Genomic DNA, 16115 nt, shown 5'->3' with positions numbered 1-16115 from the left:
TACAACCGATCATACTATGGACTTTGCTCTCATAGAGTATTATTTATAATCTCTGGGCATGCCCCTGGATTGCCTTGATGCCCTCGATTGCCTAACCGCTGGATCTTGTACGTGGGCTCATAATTGAAATAGTAGATTTTGGAAGGACTTCGGAACTTCACATGCCAATGATATGAAAAGCTCACCTATTTACGTTTTAGCCAAGGAAAAGATTTTGTTCCAGTAGACAGTTTTAATGCGAAATGGCTCCTCAATCCTTAACTTGCGCTATTTGTGGTAAATTGTTTAAAAAGTATTCGTATCTTCAGGATCACATGCGCATACACTCTGGTGTGGTGAGTGTATTTCTCTATTTGTTATTAAAGAGTTAAAGTCATAAATATAGTAACAAGCAGCCGCTATAGCGTAGCTTGATCTATTAAAAGTTATTTTCAAAGAGTAAAGTTTTCGTTGCTGTAATATCACTGCGTTTATAATTTTATCATAAATGAGAATTCAGTGAACAAGTCTTGCTTGCAAACGTCACACGGACGTCCCTTCCAGCGTTCCACGTGGACGTCTGTGTTAGACTTACAGTGCTTCACTACATGGACCTAAGTCTGTGTCAGTGCTCCATGTGGGACATTCATGTCAATGTTGTTCAATGTGAACACCCATGGTTTTAAATTGTGCATACAGCTCGTCTATATCTTCTCTTATCCAAATTATTTTTCATAATGTTTTGATCAACAGTAGCCTTCCCAAATTTAGTTTTGTGATTTGAACATTTTAAGTACAATCTTGTAGGTTAACTTATCATCATCAAGATCAACACTGACGTAATATATATTATTTTTTGTTTTGTATTTCAATTTTATATATTTTTTACAAGACATGTTTTGTTATTTCAGCGTCCATACAAATGCTTGCTTTGTGATAAGGATTTTCTACTAAAATATCAAGCCAAAAGACATATGATGTCTCACACTCAAAATACAGTCGCCCATATCAAGTAAGTATGTTTGTCATATATGAGGATGCTTAATTTCAATAAATATCTAATGCAGTATTTTAACATTGGATAGATGTGCAGATGAAAACTGTCCACGGAGGTTTAAACTTGAAAGAACTATGAGAAGACATTATGAAAGTGCTCATGCCCTTCATAAGGTAGTGTAAAATTGTTATATGTAATTAAATAGAAGGTTATTTATGATATATTTGTGTACCAATAATCACATGTACTTGGTAAACATTTCAACAAGCAAACAAACACTATTTGTTGTAATTATTGATGCCTATTTATTTGTTGTAAGTATTGAGAACCAAAGAAAATTTTTGTGTACCTTTCTAGTGCACATATGATGGATGTGAATTGGCATTTAGAAAGAAACAACAACTGAAAGCTCATTTAGAAATGCACAACCCAATTACACTAAAGTATGTCATCATAACATAAAATGCATGTTATGTTGGATATTGCTTTTGTTTAATCCTTATCATTCATTTGAAAGATGTCCATATGAAGGATGTTCATCGGTGTTTTGCAACAAAAGAAATCTTGAGCGTCATATGGAATGCCATGAAAAAGGTATGCCGGCTTATTGATGATTTTTTAACATAAATGTTTATAGGAATGATTTCACAATTGTGAAGCTACGTATGTCCAATTTTTGCAGTTTTTCTTTTTTCCTTTTTTAGTTTTCAAGTGTAAGATTTTGGGTTGTGGTGTATCAGTAAAATCATGGTTGGAATATAGGAAACATGTAAAATCACATAAAAGTATTTGAAAATATTTTATTTTACTTTGTTGCTTTTTTGAGTGATAATTTTTCCTGAGTTTCTATTTTCATTTTTGATTTAGTTGTAAGTTGCAAGGAATGTGACGTTGTATGCCCTGATGTTGCTGCGGTAAGATTTTTCAAACAATAAAAGCATGTATTTTGTATTTTAAATCTAAACAAAAATTTACTTAATTTTGTTGCAGCATGATTGAAATATGACATTTAATGTACACAAAGACTTTTTAATTTTTCAATGAATACATGATTCGGCATACTTATGCCATCTTCATTGTTCGTAAAAATATTTCATTCATTATTCTGGACGGAAGATGGCATAGGTATGCAGAAACATGTATGCATTGAAAAAAAAAAAGTTCTCGTTTACATTAAACGTCTTAAACAAAAATTATTGTTGTACTTGCTAATTTGCAAAAAAAATTTTATTGCTCTAAGCAAATTCCAAGTTAAAGGCTTATCATTTTGGTTAATGTCTTTTATATGTTATAATTTATTTTAGTTCAAGAAACATTTTAAACAAATGCATACTAAACCAAAAGAACCCAAACCACCTAAAAAACCTAAAGAACCAAAAGTACCTGTGCAAGTTGTTTGTCATTATGAAGGATGTGGTAAAACATATAGCAAGGTACGTATGTGTACTTTGTATCAATTACAATCCCATGATGTAGTGCAATTGATGTGTAGCCATGGTCATCATTAGCCTTATTGTAGCAGTTTTCTATTAACTATTGCATAACATATGTCTAATTCTAGGGATCAAATCTGAACAAGCACATCAGAGTGGTTCATAATGGTGTGAAGTTTCATTGTCCAGTTGAAGGATGTGATAAAAAGTATTCTTACAGGGTATGTTCAATTTTCATTTTTGTTCTTTTTATTTTCACAGACTCTCTCAGACTGCCATATGTTGAGCATTTTGGTAGAACATTAAACAATTTACTTTTGGTTATTATAAAATACTTTTTGAAATGTTTATAACAAAATGTTTAAAAGTTACGGAAATATGGTATCAAATTTTTCATATGATTATTTCAATCATCATCGCTGTCTCCACTTAATGCACACTTTCATTTAATTCTTCAAAGATTACATAATTTTATAATTTATTCAATAATTGGTTAGTAATCTACATGATAACTAAATTTCAAAATATTTTTAATGTATTCTTGTTTTTTTTCCAGTCTTGTTTGAAAGAACATTTGGCATCTCATGAGGTACGTAAAAAAAAAGACTTCTTTATTGTCAACTCATGATTTATTGTTGTCATTTTTAATGGAGATTATGTAGTTGTCACTTTCAAAGAATTATGCTTGGATTTTACATTACTATCGGGAGACTATTTAATTTTTACCCTGTGTTGCTCCTTCTGTTTTATCTCTTACAACATTTTTAACCAGAGCAAGGAGAAGAAAAGAATATTTAAAACAGACATATTTGACACTAAAGCAACTCTAACTTGTATCTTTTATATGTGATGAAGCATTAAACATGCAGTAAAGCAGATTTCTATTGTCTATAAGCTTGGGGTGATGAGGGGTGTTATATAGTACTGGTGTTGGCTATTTGCTGTGTTTGTAGTTGATTGGATTGGCATGTTTATTATTTCCTTAGTTGTAATTGTTTTTTGAATCTGTAGGTCAAAAGACAAAAAAGAAGTAAAATCACTAGCTGCTAAACTTTCAAGATATAATGGTGAACTTTGTGATCTTCCGGTGACTTACGTTGATCCAAACGAAGAAGATTCAAGTGAGTCAGTAAAAGAACCTGACGAAAGTGCCTCTAGTCCCACTTATATGACGTCTCTCACAAAAGGAACACCAGACACCACTTTGGATACAAGTGAAGAAAAGATTTTAAATTTAAGTTATCTTTCCGACTCTTCAACAAACTTTTTCCCTCTGACAGTTGACGATTCCCAATCAAATGTGTTGTGTTCAAGTGGAATGACTTCCTTTGGCGTTTCATTAAATGAACATACTCAGTTGTTAGATTGTCCATCGTGATTGTGTTCTACGATGTTTTTGTAATTAACCATGTTTGCTTTCATCAGTTATTATTTAGGATTTTGATGAAGTAATTTTTGGTTATAATAAAGTATTTATAGTGCTGTTATGATGGAGATGTTTGTTATGTTGAAGTACTTCAAATGTTTTACAATAGTAATGAGAAACTTCTCCATTTTTTTTAAATAACGTTAAAAAAGTCGTAAAAGGGAAAACTAAGGTCTTTTCTTGTACATTATCGATTTCGATCGTGTTGTAGATGATACACTCACAGTTGCTGAGAGATTTTTATGGACTTTTGGGTTTCCTTTTGCTTGCCGATTGGAAGAGTTGTGTTTCGGGGACTTGTTTCCTTTGTTTGCTGCCGCACGATTCTGAGATGCGATTTTAGCTAAAATTGCAAAGAGGGTCTTACACCATTTTTTGCTGAAAATAGCTGAAAAGCTGTGTTTGTGACATGATATCGTCATAAATAATTATATTTTAGCGAATTTTACCCTGTCTTAACACATACCAATAAAATCTGGATTAGATTCATCCAATCCATTCAGTAGAGGTTTGTATGATTTAAACAAATGTCCAGAGGCACCCTCAAGACGTCCTTCGTTTGAGATTATATTTAAATGAAAATAAAACTTTGTTTTACTATAAAAGCAACTTCGTTTTAACTGAATTAGCAATCTAAAATTACGTTTTACTTCGACCAAAACATAAGTTTTTCGGCATTCCAAATACTCGCTTGCTAACTGTTCGCTAGGTCTTTCATTCATACTTTTGACCAAACCACTTTCGTCAGCTAAATCAATCATATCTAGTGGAAATTTTTTTTAACCGGCAATTTTTACTAAACAACTAAAGAACGAAACACAAAAATGACAGGTACCCTTATCACGACATTTGCATCTTTTCTTTATATTTTCAATCAGGTTGATATTTCTACAGTCTGGATTGAAAAGCTCTTGTTGTGAATCTAAAAACAGAATTTTGGATACATAGGTATTTAAAATTCCTAAGGAAGAAGCAGTTTAATATCAAGATTACAAAATGAGACTGCACATACCTCCAAAAAGAACGACAATAAACATTACTATGGCTTTAAGTGTAACTTCCTTAATTGAAGACTTGCTCTTGAAACTTCATATTTCGCGTTTGTTGAAAGCAAAAAAGTGTATGTAACTAATGAAAAATAACGAAAATATTCTTCCCGAAATTCTTTGCGAAATAGAATTAACCAATAAAAATCAGCAAGCGATTGCTTCTTCGCCAACCATTTTTAGTTTCTAGATTTCTGTAACAAGTATCTCTCACACTAAACGTTATTTCAACATGTCGTAGTGTACAGGTTTTGTCCAAGTAACGAAAAGTTCGTAAAGATTAAGCAGTGATATAAATATTATCGTGCACATGTTTATTGATGCAAACGATTGAGGACTAGACAACGTCAAGATTTAAAAACATCTCCCAAAATGTCAAGATTGGCCTTGCTTCTTTTCACATCTATCCGAATACCATAAAGAAAAATTTTAAATAGTTAAATACATAAAAGTTTTATGATTGGCAATGTTGTAAAGGCATTCTTTCAGACAAGCATATAAATAAACATAGAATTTAGAAACACAATTACACAAAATGCATTATTTTATACAACTTGACTAAGCCATATATAACATCAATCAAACATAAAGTGATTATTTCCAAGATAACTGCAGAAAGATATTGTTTTTGCCAACACTAAAATCCATAATACCGTGAAAAGATTGTCTCTGTCTTCAACATTAAAAATTAAAAGTACAAAATCATCTTATTAATTTTAAGGTTGTGCTAATTTACTCGTCGTTTTGAAACTCTTTGGGATCTTTTCTGCTCAATCGATGATTTTCATTCTTTGCCCAGTTGATGAAAAGAAACACTGACACAAAGCCGGGTAAAATATATCCAACTGACGACATGAAACGACGGACAACATTAGGACCACTTTTGGAGAAAAATCCAGCGAATGCGCGTTGTTCAAACGGAGACAATGAATACGTGATAATGTTTTTGGCTTTTACGAGATTTCCAAACTCTTGTCCACCCATTCCCAATCAATATTTCAACAAAAACTTTGTCTGTTATAGTCTGTAAGACTTTTAATATTATGTTGAACAAATATCAAATATGGAGGAGACCAGAGAAATGAACACTGATGAGAAAGAGTAGGACTACATAGGATAGAACTTGACAAATATATCTCCCTATCACACGAGCACCACGTCATGTTCATATGTGTACTGTAGAGTACAGGGTCAAGTGAAGTTGTCAAGCAAATCAAAGAATTTTTGTTTTCACGACTTTGTTCCTACACAAGAATGTCGCTGTTTTGCATAAAAAAGATCTTTCTGAGTTGTGGAGGACGAGAATGTATATAATTACAATAAATAAAGGTGACGTTGCATATCTAACAAAGCCTTTATGCCTTTCGCGTGGAGTACACTTCATAACTCTGACGACATGGAGGGAGAAACAACACAGGCGACTGGGTTTTCTTCATATGGCTCAACTCATACTGTTAAAAATACCGACTATAGACTCGTCATACCCAGTCAAGTGTTTACAAAACAACTAGAGATTAAACATGCTAATCTTATTAAATTTAACCTGCGCAACAAAGTAAAGACGACCAAATATACAATTTGGAATTTTTTGCCAAAGAACCTATTCGAGCAGTTTCATCGTTTTGCGAACATATATTTTTTGGTAATCGCTATTTTGAACTGGGTTCCTGCCATAAAAGCCTTTGCAAGAGAAATAACAATGATCCCATTGCTATTTGTGCTTTGTGTAACTTTGGTAAAAGACTTATTTGAAGATGGCAGAAGAAGAAGATCAGATAAAAAGGTTAATAACAGAGAAAGTTTGGTATATAATAGGTAAGTTTTTGTACTGGGAGTTATCTTGTTGAAATGTATATAAATTTTTAATTTCCAAGTAGTTTGTTTGAAACACAGGTGCATGATCTTCTGATAACAATGATTGTATAAAATCTTTGATATTAATAAATAATACTTTCTGATCACATAAGAACATTGAAGTTTGAAAAAACTTACGATCACTTCTTGTCACTGTTTGAAAATCAGGATCGCACATTAGGGGAGATGGGACAAAAGTCTGTCTGGCCAATATTTGTTGGCTTTTCTCTCAAATAAAGACATTATAAAAGTTGATCATTTTGGGGGAAAGTGCATCCCTGTTGACCATATAATCTTTAGTGAAATGTGTGGTCACACAATGAAATTTTCATATTGTAGAAAACATTTTGATTTTACGAATGTGATTGTGAACCTCTTTTTTGTTTCTTTAATCATTCTTAGCTCCACTAACAGTTATGTTAAGACAAAATGGCGTTATGTTCGACCTGGTGATATTGTCAAAATATCAAATAATGAAATTATTCCTGCTGATATTTTACTGTTGAGTTCAAGTGATCCAAATAATATTTGCCATATTGAAACAGCTAATCTTGATGGTGAAACTAATCTTAAGCAAAGGGAAGTAGCTAGAAATATTAATCAGGTATTTTGAGATATGTTTTTGTCAATTTCTACATTTTAGAGACTAATATCTTGCATCAAGTGAAATTAATTTTTTCAAAATTTATTTAGGGAGATGAAAGCAATAATGCCACAAATTTTAGCTCATTTATTTATTGTGAAAAACCAAACAGTAAAATATATCAATTTAATGGATATATGTAAGTAAAGTTCTACCGAAGTTCATTAATAAAAATATACCATACATTAGAAAACATGTACACTTTATTGAGTCAATGTCTTGAAAATTTATTTTAAGGGATTTAAATGGCAATTGTATTCCAATTGGAACAAACAATCTTCTTTTAAGAGGATGTGTGATTCGTAACACAGATACTGTTGAAGGGATTGTTGTTTATGCAGGTAACTACCTTTAATAATTCGTCACATTGACATTGTAAATTTTGTTTTTTTCTTCTTATTTTACTGCAATTAGTAAAAATAGTTTAAAATTATTTGTTGAATGACTTACGTTTGTAGAGTTATTTTTAAAATCTATTTTTCACACATAAGATATCATTTGCTTTATCTTACAATATGATGTGTAATTTATGTTTAAAATTTAATTTTCCATTTATAGTATGCATTTAAATAATGGCATTTTCATTTAAAAAGTGACCAGTAGGATTATATTTCTTTTCTTAAGGTCATGATACTAAAGCAATGCAAAACAACAGTGGACCAAGAAGCAAACGCAGTAAACTAGAGCGAGACATTAACACAGATGTTTTAGTTTGTGTAGTTATATTAATATCCTTGTGTGTGATTTGTGCCATAGGTTGGTGAAGATTTGATCATATTTTGATTGAAATGTGATTTTTATATGGGTGTACTATCTAATATTTTAGGGGGTTGGGTATGTATTTTGTACATTTTCAATTGCCAGTGAACCAAGGTTCACTTATTTACAAGATTATACTGCTGCTGGCTTTGTTTGCTTAATTATCTGAGGTTTTCCCCACTTGGTACACCCATGTCTAACATCAATTGAACGTACGTCATTTTTTAATGGACGATAGGAAATAAAGGAATTCTGACGTCATTGATGACGTATTTAGAGTAGAACCTTTGACCATTACATCACCTAAACAAGGAATATTGTATAGAGTCAGTGACAGCTATGTTTAATCATACAATGATTAATAGTCACGACATTTTTTGAACACTATTGCTTCGTTATACAAAGAATTCCGTCTGACAGTAAAAAACGAATACAACTTATGAAATTTTGAAACTTTAATAATATCATGCTCTTTTGTGGGATGATTTGTGTTTATGTACATGTTCCTATTTTGTCCGTTGTGAACTGCAACTAAAACAACTTTATATTTTTTTACTTTAAAAATGATTTTGTTCTGAAGAACCATGCATTTGTACAGCGTTAACTGACGTTACTTTGTTAGAAGTATATTCTAAAAATGATTTTGTTCTAAAGAACCATGCATTTGTGCAGCGTTAACTGACGTTACTTTGTTAGAAGTATATTCTAAAAATGATTTTGTTCTGAAGAACCATGCATTTGTGCAGCGTTAACTGACGTTACTTTGTTAGAAGTGTATTCTAAGCGGACTTTTTGTCGATTTGGAAAATATACCAATCTAGGTATACAACTCATTTGAACTGATTTTTTTAGGCAATGGATTTTGGACTGCAAATAATGAAGTTTTTGATCATCAATATACTCCTGAGTTAGACGTTAACAATGAAGATGTGATCCAGCGAGAACCTGCTTTGGAGGCCTTTGTTAGATTTTGGACATATATTATAGTTTTTCAGGTACGACATAACTATTTTTAATAATCAATAAATACAAGCCTAAATATAGTTATTTGTCATAATACCTTATTGACAGTAATGACAAAACGTCACAATAAACTCCGTTTTGAAAACTTTTTAGACTTTTTGGTTTATTTTCATGGCTCCTACTTAAAGCCTGATTGCCCCTAGCCACGTATCGTAACATGTCGTACCAATACGTAACATGGCGCATGCGTGCTAATGAATTTGATGGTCAATAGGCACAAACACGCATGCGCCATGTTACGTTTTGCTACGATACGTTGCGATACGTAACTAGTGGTAAACAGGCTTAAAGCTCTATGTTGGGGGATTAATTTTCATTGTCTGAATTTTATTAGTTGTATTTGTTACGTATTATTATATCCTGTAGTAATTATTACTATTATACAGTAGTAATTGTTACTATTATACACTGGTATTTGTTACTATCGTTTACTAGTATTTGTTACTATCATACTTTAGTAATTTTGAAATAAAGTTCCTAAGCTCCTCTCAAACCTCTTGTGTAGAAGTAAATATGATAAAAATTAATTCTACGCAGGAAAAACATTTCATTTCATTGTGATCTTATTTCTTTATAGGTATTGATTCCAATATCATTATACGTAACCGTTGAAATTGTAAAGCTTGGTCAATGTTATTTCATTAGAAATGATATCGAATTGTATTTCGAAGAAAAAAATCAACCAGCAGTATGTACAGCCTTAAACATTAATGAAGATCTTGGGCAAATCAAATATATCTTCTCTGATAAAACCGGCACATTAACAGAAAATAAAATGGTTTTTCGGCGTTGTACTATCAATGGAAAGGACTACGCTCACGCAACAAGACGCAGCTCTCAAGGTATCTCTTATTGTACACATATATCTCATGGCACACAGGTATCTTCCATGGTACACAGGATCTCTTATGTTACATAAGTGTCTCTCATAGACTCATAGTACATAGTTGTCTCTCATAGTACATAGGTAATACTCGTACAATACGACAGCTATCTCTCATGGTACACAGTATCCTCAACAAGCGACGTTCTAATAATTTTTACTTTCTTCCTGTTTTAGAAGAAGCATCCTCACATTTACCCGTGGACGTGGATGAAATTGTAAGTAATGACAAATATTAACCATCCGTAAAATTTGGTATGATAGTTCTCTAAAGTCTTCACAATTTTATTCAATTAAAAAATTATATTCAACTTGTTTGTGATATTGACTGCAATGTTTAATTTAGGATGCTTCAAAATCTTCCTGGGATGACGAACTTGCAGAAAAAATAAACAATGAGTCAAACGACGAGGTTTTCATTCCAATTAAAGAATTTTTTACATTGCTTGCAATATGCAACACTGTTGTTGTGTCGTCACATGCAAACCACGCCAACGGCGAGTCTAACGGCAATCTTAATGATAGTCAAGATGGACAATTAAACCACGTTGTCGATGGTGTTATAAATGAAATGTATGGACCACGAGAAAACTCTACGAATGTAAAACCTGTCGCAAAGCAAGAAAATCTAGATGTAAAGTCGTTGAAATACGAAGCTGAGTCACCTGATGAAGCTGCACTTGTAAAGTCCGCTAAAATGTACGGTTATAAGTTGTTGTCACGTGGTTCAGAGACTGTTTCTATTGAAGTGCCCGGTGAAGATGTTGTACAATTTGAGCTTCTACATGTACTCGTGTTTGACTCCATTAGAAAGAGAATGTCTGTGATAGTTCGTCGTAAGACTGATGGAAAGATCATCATGTATTGTAAAGGTGCTGACACAGCAGTTATACCTCAATTATCGAGACTGAGTAAATCGCAGAAAATTACTGATACCAGAGATAGACTAGATGGAAAGGATAGTGATACTTTAACTGAAATATCTTTGGTTGAAAGCACCGAAACTCACCTTAATATATACGCTAGAGAAGGACTCAGGACCCTATGTATGGCAAGAAAGGTTGGAATTTATTAATGTCTTTTGTTGAGTTTGTTCACGAAAATACCATGGTAACCTTGTAGCCCAATGACAATTATTATGGAGTGTTCTTTGTTCATCTCTACGACATTATACTTATGCATGTATATATCTTAATGTTGATTTCCAGGAATTGACCGAAAATGAATATGATGATTGGCTATCGGAGCATAAGAAAGCTGAATTATCTATACACAACCGCGATGAATTGTTACAGGAATCCTATTCTCGAATGGAATGTGATATGGAGTTACTTGGTGCTACAGGGATAGAAGATAGGTTACAGGATGGTGTACCTGATGCTATAGCAACATTACGTAATGCTGGAATTAAAGTTTGGGTTCTTACTGGGGATAAACAGGTACAGGCGTGTGTCATGCGTTTCTATGTCCGTGTTTGTAAGAATTGTTCTCTGTTATTTATATAGAGATGAATTATCCAGAACATGTTTTTGTTTGTGTAAATTTTCTTGAGACCATCTTCCCAAATCATAATTCTTCATTCAGATCTTTTTTCTTTAACAACAACTCCTCGTGTGTTGCACTTTCATTCTTGCTTTTAAAATCAAATCACGCATGCAAGAACCGCTGTTATTGTACGTATACTCTCTCGAAAGAATTCTTTCTAGACAACTATTTTAGAAAATATTTTTAGTCATATACTTTATTTATCTGAACCTGAAATTATTTTATATATCATGGCTTAGCGTCATTGAATACGGTTTGATTCTTCATTTTTTTAATTATTAAAATAGGAAACTGCGATAAACATTGCTCATTCTTGTCGTCTTCTTGATGATCATATGGACAAAATTACTTTGAATGCTTCGTCACAGGTAAGTCATGTTTGAATACGTGATCTTTGGACCAGTATAGCAATTATTTGGATGTAAGATCTCGCCTAAATTTTTGTGTAGTTTGTTTCTTCAGTTTATGGAGGCGTCGAGCCCGTTGTGGCAAATGTTGGATGAAAATTCGAATTATTTTTTTGAAAAGTTTTCTATTCTTTTAAAGGAATCGTGTAGTGAGCAAATCTCTGCTTGGTTAGAAAAAGTGGGCAGCTCAGCTGGTCGTGGCAACGAACAAATTGAATCAAGTAAACAAAAAACATTTGGATTAGTCATCGATGGACAGACATTGCAATTTGCTTTGACTGAACCTCTTGATTTGGAATTTCTTCGTTTGGCAAAATCATGTGAAGTTGTAGTTTGTTGTCGTGCTGCCCCAGCTCAAAAGGTTTTTATGAACATGTTGTTATACGTAAAATTTCATTCTGATGATATTTTAATTTAATTCCATGATATCAGTTTTGTCTCAAGATTATGTCTAGTTCTTGCTGAAAAAACAAAGCTGAAATTCTTCTTGAAAAAATACATTTTTCAAAAGTTTCAATGGTGTGGTGTTCTGCGATTATATTTGTTTGCGATTATAAGTTAAAATAGTTGCAATTAAGGATCGATTATATTTGTAAACAGGATTCATCATTAAGTGCGTTATCTACACCGATCTATAACTTAGTTATTCATCTGCACAGTCAAACTGCCTTCTAATGGCAGTAACACAAGTAATGTGATGTTTATATATACTACTACTTTATTCCCAGGCTTCTGTGGTGCGTCTTGTACGAGAAGAACTAGGTGTAATGACATTGGCTATTGGAGATGGTGCTAATGACGTCAGTATGATACAAGTTGCAGACATTGGTGTTGGTATTAGCGGTCAAGAAGGCATGCAAGCTGTTCAAGCGAGCGATTTTGCTATTGGAAGATTTCGGTTTTTAGTACGTTTATTACTTGTTCATGGTCACTGGTGTTATGATCGTATATCCAAACTCATCCTGTATTTCTTTTATAAAAATATGGTGAGATTTCCTTCTTTTTTATATTCCTGCTGTATTAATTACGGTAAAATCGTGTCATCCTATTATAAAACAACTAAATCGCTAGTATCAGCATCTCCCAACAAGGTTATATGTTAGTCAGGAACAGCTATACTATTGCAACCATCCACAGAGTGTATGTAATAATAACTATTATTATATTGGGCAAGCATTACGTCACCGTGTCTGTATGAGGAATAATTATAGTGTATCGTAATGTTTCATTGCTTTTTTTTTGCAGATGTTTGTGATGGTGCTGTTTTGGTTTCAGTTGTACAATGGTTTCTCTGGATCTAATGCGATAAATGATGTGAACTTAATTTTCTTTAATCTCATCTTTACTTCATTACCGCCTATAATATCAGGAATCTGGGACCAAGATGTTTCTTGTGATGTTCTTTTGGCCAAACCATTCCTTTACGCGCAAGGAAGGGAGAGTATGGTAAAAATATTTATTTTCATCTGCTGTCAATGGCAGATGTTGTGTTTCAAAGTTTTATACTTGATTTCTCTTTCTCCCTTACACTCTAGCTATATTCTAGAAAGTGGTTTTGGATAACAATGGCAGATGCTGTGTTTCAAAGTGTTGTAATTTTTTTCTCGGCCTTTTTGGTAGGTTTCAGCTATGCAAGTCTTTCACATCTGTTAGGAAATCCTAACTTTTAAAACAGACAAATATCAATTTGGATGTTTGTCTTTTTGTTGTAATAACGGGAAGAATCATAATTTATTTGTAAATGAAAAAGAATGACGATTTAATTTTACTTAAACTGACCAATATTACGCTAATATATTATTAGTTTGATCATTTTGTTTTTGTTTTTATTCTGTATATCTGTGTGTTTTTGTTTTGCCAGGTTTACTATGGAACAAATACTGGTTTGTTTACTGTTGGTATTACGTTACATCAATGTGCTGTTATTGTTGCCTCACTACAGATAGCTCTTGAAACAAATTATTGGGTAATACATCTGTCCTATTATAACCCAATCCTAACTCAACATTAATCTACCCTAACCTAACTCTAATCCTCGTACAAGCTGTTACCCTAATCTAACATAATTCTAAGCAAAAGCTAATCAAGCCGTAAGCCTAAAGCCAATCCTATTCTACGTTAACCAGTTACGTAAATTAAAGAGTAAATGTATTTTTTTAAACAGACGGTGATTCATGGCGTTGCTCTTGGTCTGAGTGTGCTCATATCTTTCGTATGGTGTATTATCTACAATGTTATTTCTCCTACATTTCCTGATTATTATGTTGCTGTTGTAACAATGGGAACAGCTAATTTTTGGATGTTATGTATTTTAACTGCGTTCGTGTCGATGATTCCACGGTGAGTTTGCTGCGACGAGTTTCTCGTTAATTTTTATTAACGACATTTTTAAAAGAATTTCGCCTTTTTGTGTTTAAAATTCGAATCAATTACTGAGCTACTTAAGGCAGCATTGAAATGCTTACCTACGTTACTGTTTGTAAAGCAAGCGATTTATTGTTCTTTGATAACTGTGCTGTTCATGACTCTTTCTCATATGAACTAAAAACGGTGTTTACACAACAAATTTCTGCGATTTTCAATGAAATATCGTTTACTTACTTTTGCCCAGACTCCTGGCCAGGACTCTTCAACTTTCAATATGGCCGACAGACGTTCAAAAAGCTCGTCTGTCCTACACAGATTCTCCAGTTACTTTAACTTCTAATCAAGCAAGGATGGGACAATTTTCAGCTGAGGAAGGCCGAACGTCAGTTGTAAGAATCTAAAGCGTTCATTGGAAATGACAAACTCGTCGGGAGAGTTGAAAGTTAAAAACTTCCTTGGAGTTAATTAATGGGACGGGGGAGACCACAAGATGACAGATAATAAAGAACAATGCTCTCGCTTTTTCGCAGTAGCGATAGTTTCAAGAACAAGTTTGAAATCCTTTAAACCATCAGTCAACTCAGACTTGTTGTAAATCTCTATCAAGATGAGTCAAATTGACTTTCCCATTGAGAGTTATGTGATCGTTATAACAGCGCTGTCGTCTGATTTCCCTCTCTTACTACATCGTTTGATGTTTGCTTTGAATCGTTTGAGTTGGTCTTTTGATGTGCAAACAAATAAAAAGAAATATTTGTACCCAGTTGTGCTCATCTTAAAAATGCAACTTAGAAATCTGGAGTTCGGGTCTAATATTAAGATTTCGTTCGCATTGAAGTTGCTGTATGTGAAGAAATGGCATGAACTAATTCAAGTTTTGACATTGAAAGCTGTTTTATGAATTGACTTTTTCAACTCAGAATTTATGATTAATGGAAAATTAGCAAAGAAAATTGTTTACACGTTCCTGGAGTATGCATTAACCAGGCACAATTATAAAATTTATTTCACTTGAGCTTTTAAACTGGCCTAAAGTTTACTTACTACTTTCATGAAAATTTTATATTAGAACTTGTGACCATTCTGTTGACCGCTGACCGGGTTTTGTCAGTTTTCCTATCTTTGCTTTTCTCTGTTTAGTAATTCCCAAGTACCATTTCGGGTTGGCATTTGAAACATAATGAAAAAATCCGAATCTTGAGGAACTCATCTCTTCTCTCCAAATGCATTCATCACATTTGCTTGATGATAATGTCTAAAATAAGAGATGAATTAACATAATAAATTGTCTGCTTCTCTTAGTCAAGGTGCTTTACGAAGATATGGAAAAACAATTTAGAACCAAAAAAAAACATTTATTCTTTGATGACAAAGGCTATGATGAAGACAAACTCATATGATCAGGTAAATTTTTTTAAAAAAAGTTTATTTAGCATAATTACCTACCGTCGTACTTAAGTCACCATTACTTTTCATATGCAGGAATAATCCAGTTTTCTTTCCTTCAAGAGTCACTTTACCAAAATCTACTGTACGTATGACGATATCGGCTGTAAATAACAAAAAATTATTATTTGCCAAGCGTCACTTCCGGCAAAATGGCGCGCTTTGATTGGCTCAGAAACAGTTTTGCCGCTCATTATTTTCCCGTAATCGTACACGGTCCAAAACAGATAATTTTACAGTCAAAATGTAAACAAACTTCGTAAAGCAAACAGCAAAACGCAAAATAAACGAAACAAAAGATCATTTA

The 16115-nt window shown here is 32.9% G+C and overlaps 3 protein-coding genes across 4 annotated transcripts; 2 read left to right on the top strand and 1 right to left on the bottom strand.

Annotated features, from left to right (window-relative positions):
• The first annotated feature begins 134 nt into the window (after positions 1 to 134).
• Positions 135 to 3896, top strand: LOC124447397 (transcription factor IIIA-like). Its single transcript, XM_046998300.1, has 11 exons — positions 135 to 335; positions 891 to 991; positions 1065 to 1149; positions 1334 to 1419; positions 1494 to 1570; positions 1681 to 1761; positions 1844 to 1890; positions 2281 to 2409; positions 2538 to 2630; positions 2966 to 2998; positions 3421 to 3896. The coding sequence occupies exons 1-11, from the start codon at positions 243 to 245 to the stop codon at positions 3457 to 3459; spliced, it is 864 nt and encodes a 287-aa protein (XP_046854256.1). The 5' UTR covers positions 135 to 242; the 3' UTR covers positions 3460 to 3896.
• LOC124445231 lies at positions 3767 to 4872 on the bottom strand. The gene is made up of 5 exons (XM_046995937.1): positions 4848 to 4872; positions 4671 to 4796; positions 4479 to 4598; positions 4302 to 4388; positions 3767 to 4178 (listed from the first exon to the last, which is right to left on the bottom strand). Exons 1-5 carry the CDS (start codon positions 4870 to 4872, stop codon positions 4003 to 4005), a joined length of 534 nt encoding a protein of 177 aa, XP_046851893.1. The 3' UTR covers positions 3767 to 4002.
• Positions 4873 to 6076: 1204 nt separating this feature from the next.
• Positions 6077 to 15986, top strand: LOC124447394 (phospholipid-transporting ATPase VA-like). 2 transcript variants are annotated; one of them, XM_046998298.1, is made up of 19 exons: positions 6077 to 6696; positions 7138 to 7339; positions 7429 to 7517; positions 7616 to 7719; positions 8003 to 8134; positions 8990 to 9132; positions 9738 to 10002; positions 10221 to 10261; positions 10390 to 11103; positions 11252 to 11482; positions 11876 to 11956; positions 12135 to 12356; positions 12724 to 12981; positions 13241 to 13441; positions 13531 to 13611; positions 13857 to 13961; positions 14160 to 14335; positions 15665 to 15766; positions 15845 to 15986. In XM_046998298.1, the coding sequence occupies exons 1-18, from the start codon at positions 6239 to 6241 to the stop codon at positions 15699 to 15701; spliced, it is 3540 nt and encodes a 1179-aa protein (XP_046854254.1). In that variant the 5' UTR covers positions 6077 to 6238; the 3' UTR covers positions 15702 to 15766; positions 15845 to 15986. The 2 variants fall into 2 exon arrangements, with proteins under 2 accessions (XP_046854254.1, XP_046854253.1); XM_046998297.1 differs by lacking the exons at positions 15665 to 15766; positions 15845 to 15986 and adding an exon at positions 14607 to 15386 and having other exon boundaries at positions 6078 to 6696.
• Positions 15987 to 16115: the final 129 nt, after the last annotated feature.

Source organism: Xenia sp. Carnegie-2017, unplaced genomic scaffold, assembly GCF_021976095.1.
Source record: "Xenia sp. Carnegie-2017 unplaced genomic scaffold, XeniaSp_v1 HiC_scaffold_22, whole genome shotgun sequence".
Classification (NCBI taxonomy): Eukaryota; Metazoa; Cnidaria; class Anthozoa; order Malacalcyonacea; family Xeniidae; genus Xenia; species Xenia sp. Carnegie-2017.
The sequence above is the reverse complement of the archived record's forward strand: the minus strand, read 5'-3'. Positions and strand labels throughout refer to the sequence as shown.

What these genes read in the sequence shown, in the direction of transcription:
- LOC124447397 (XM_046998300.1), top strand. Translation starts at nt 243, where the DNA reads ATGGCTCCTCAATCCTTAACTTGCGCTATTTGTGGTAAATTGTTTAAA. An exon ending in TGCGCATACACTCTGGTGTG is followed by an intron (nt 336 to 890) that starts GTGAGTGTATTT and finishes TTGTTATTTCAG; the next exon opens with CGTCCATACAAATGCTTGCT. An exon ending in ATAAAAAGTATTCTTACAGG is followed by an intron (nt 2,631 to 2,965) that starts GTATGTTCAATT and finishes TTTTTTTTCCAG; the next exon opens with TCTTGTTTGAAAGAACATTT.
- LOC124445231 (XM_046995937.1), bottom strand. Translation starts at nt 4,872, where the DNA reads ATGTTTATTGTCGTTCTTTTTGGAG. An exon ending in TGTTTTGGTCGAAGTAAAAC is followed by an intron (nt 4,389 to 4,478) that starts GTAATTTTAGAT and finishes TCTCAAACGAAG; the next exon opens with GACGTCTTGAGGGTGCCTCT. An exon ending in ATCTAATCCAGATTTTATTG is followed by an intron (nt 4,179 to 4,301) that starts GTATGTGTTAAG and finishes TTGCAATTTTAG; the next exon opens with CTAAAATCGCATCTCAGAAT.
- LOC124447394 (XM_046998297.1), top strand. Translation starts at nt 6,239, where the DNA reads ATGCCTTTCGCGTGGAGTACACTTCATAACTCTGACGACATGGAGGGA. An exon ending in GTGCTGCCCCAGCTCAAAAG is followed by an intron (nt 12,357 to 12,723) that starts GTTTTTATGAAC and finishes CTTTATTCCCAG; the next exon opens with GCTTCTGTGGTGCGTCTTGT. An exon ending in CGCAAGGAAGGGAGAGTATG is followed by an intron (nt 13,442 to 13,530) that starts GTAAAAATATTT and finishes CTTACACTCTAG; the next exon opens with CTATATTCTAGAAAGTGGTT.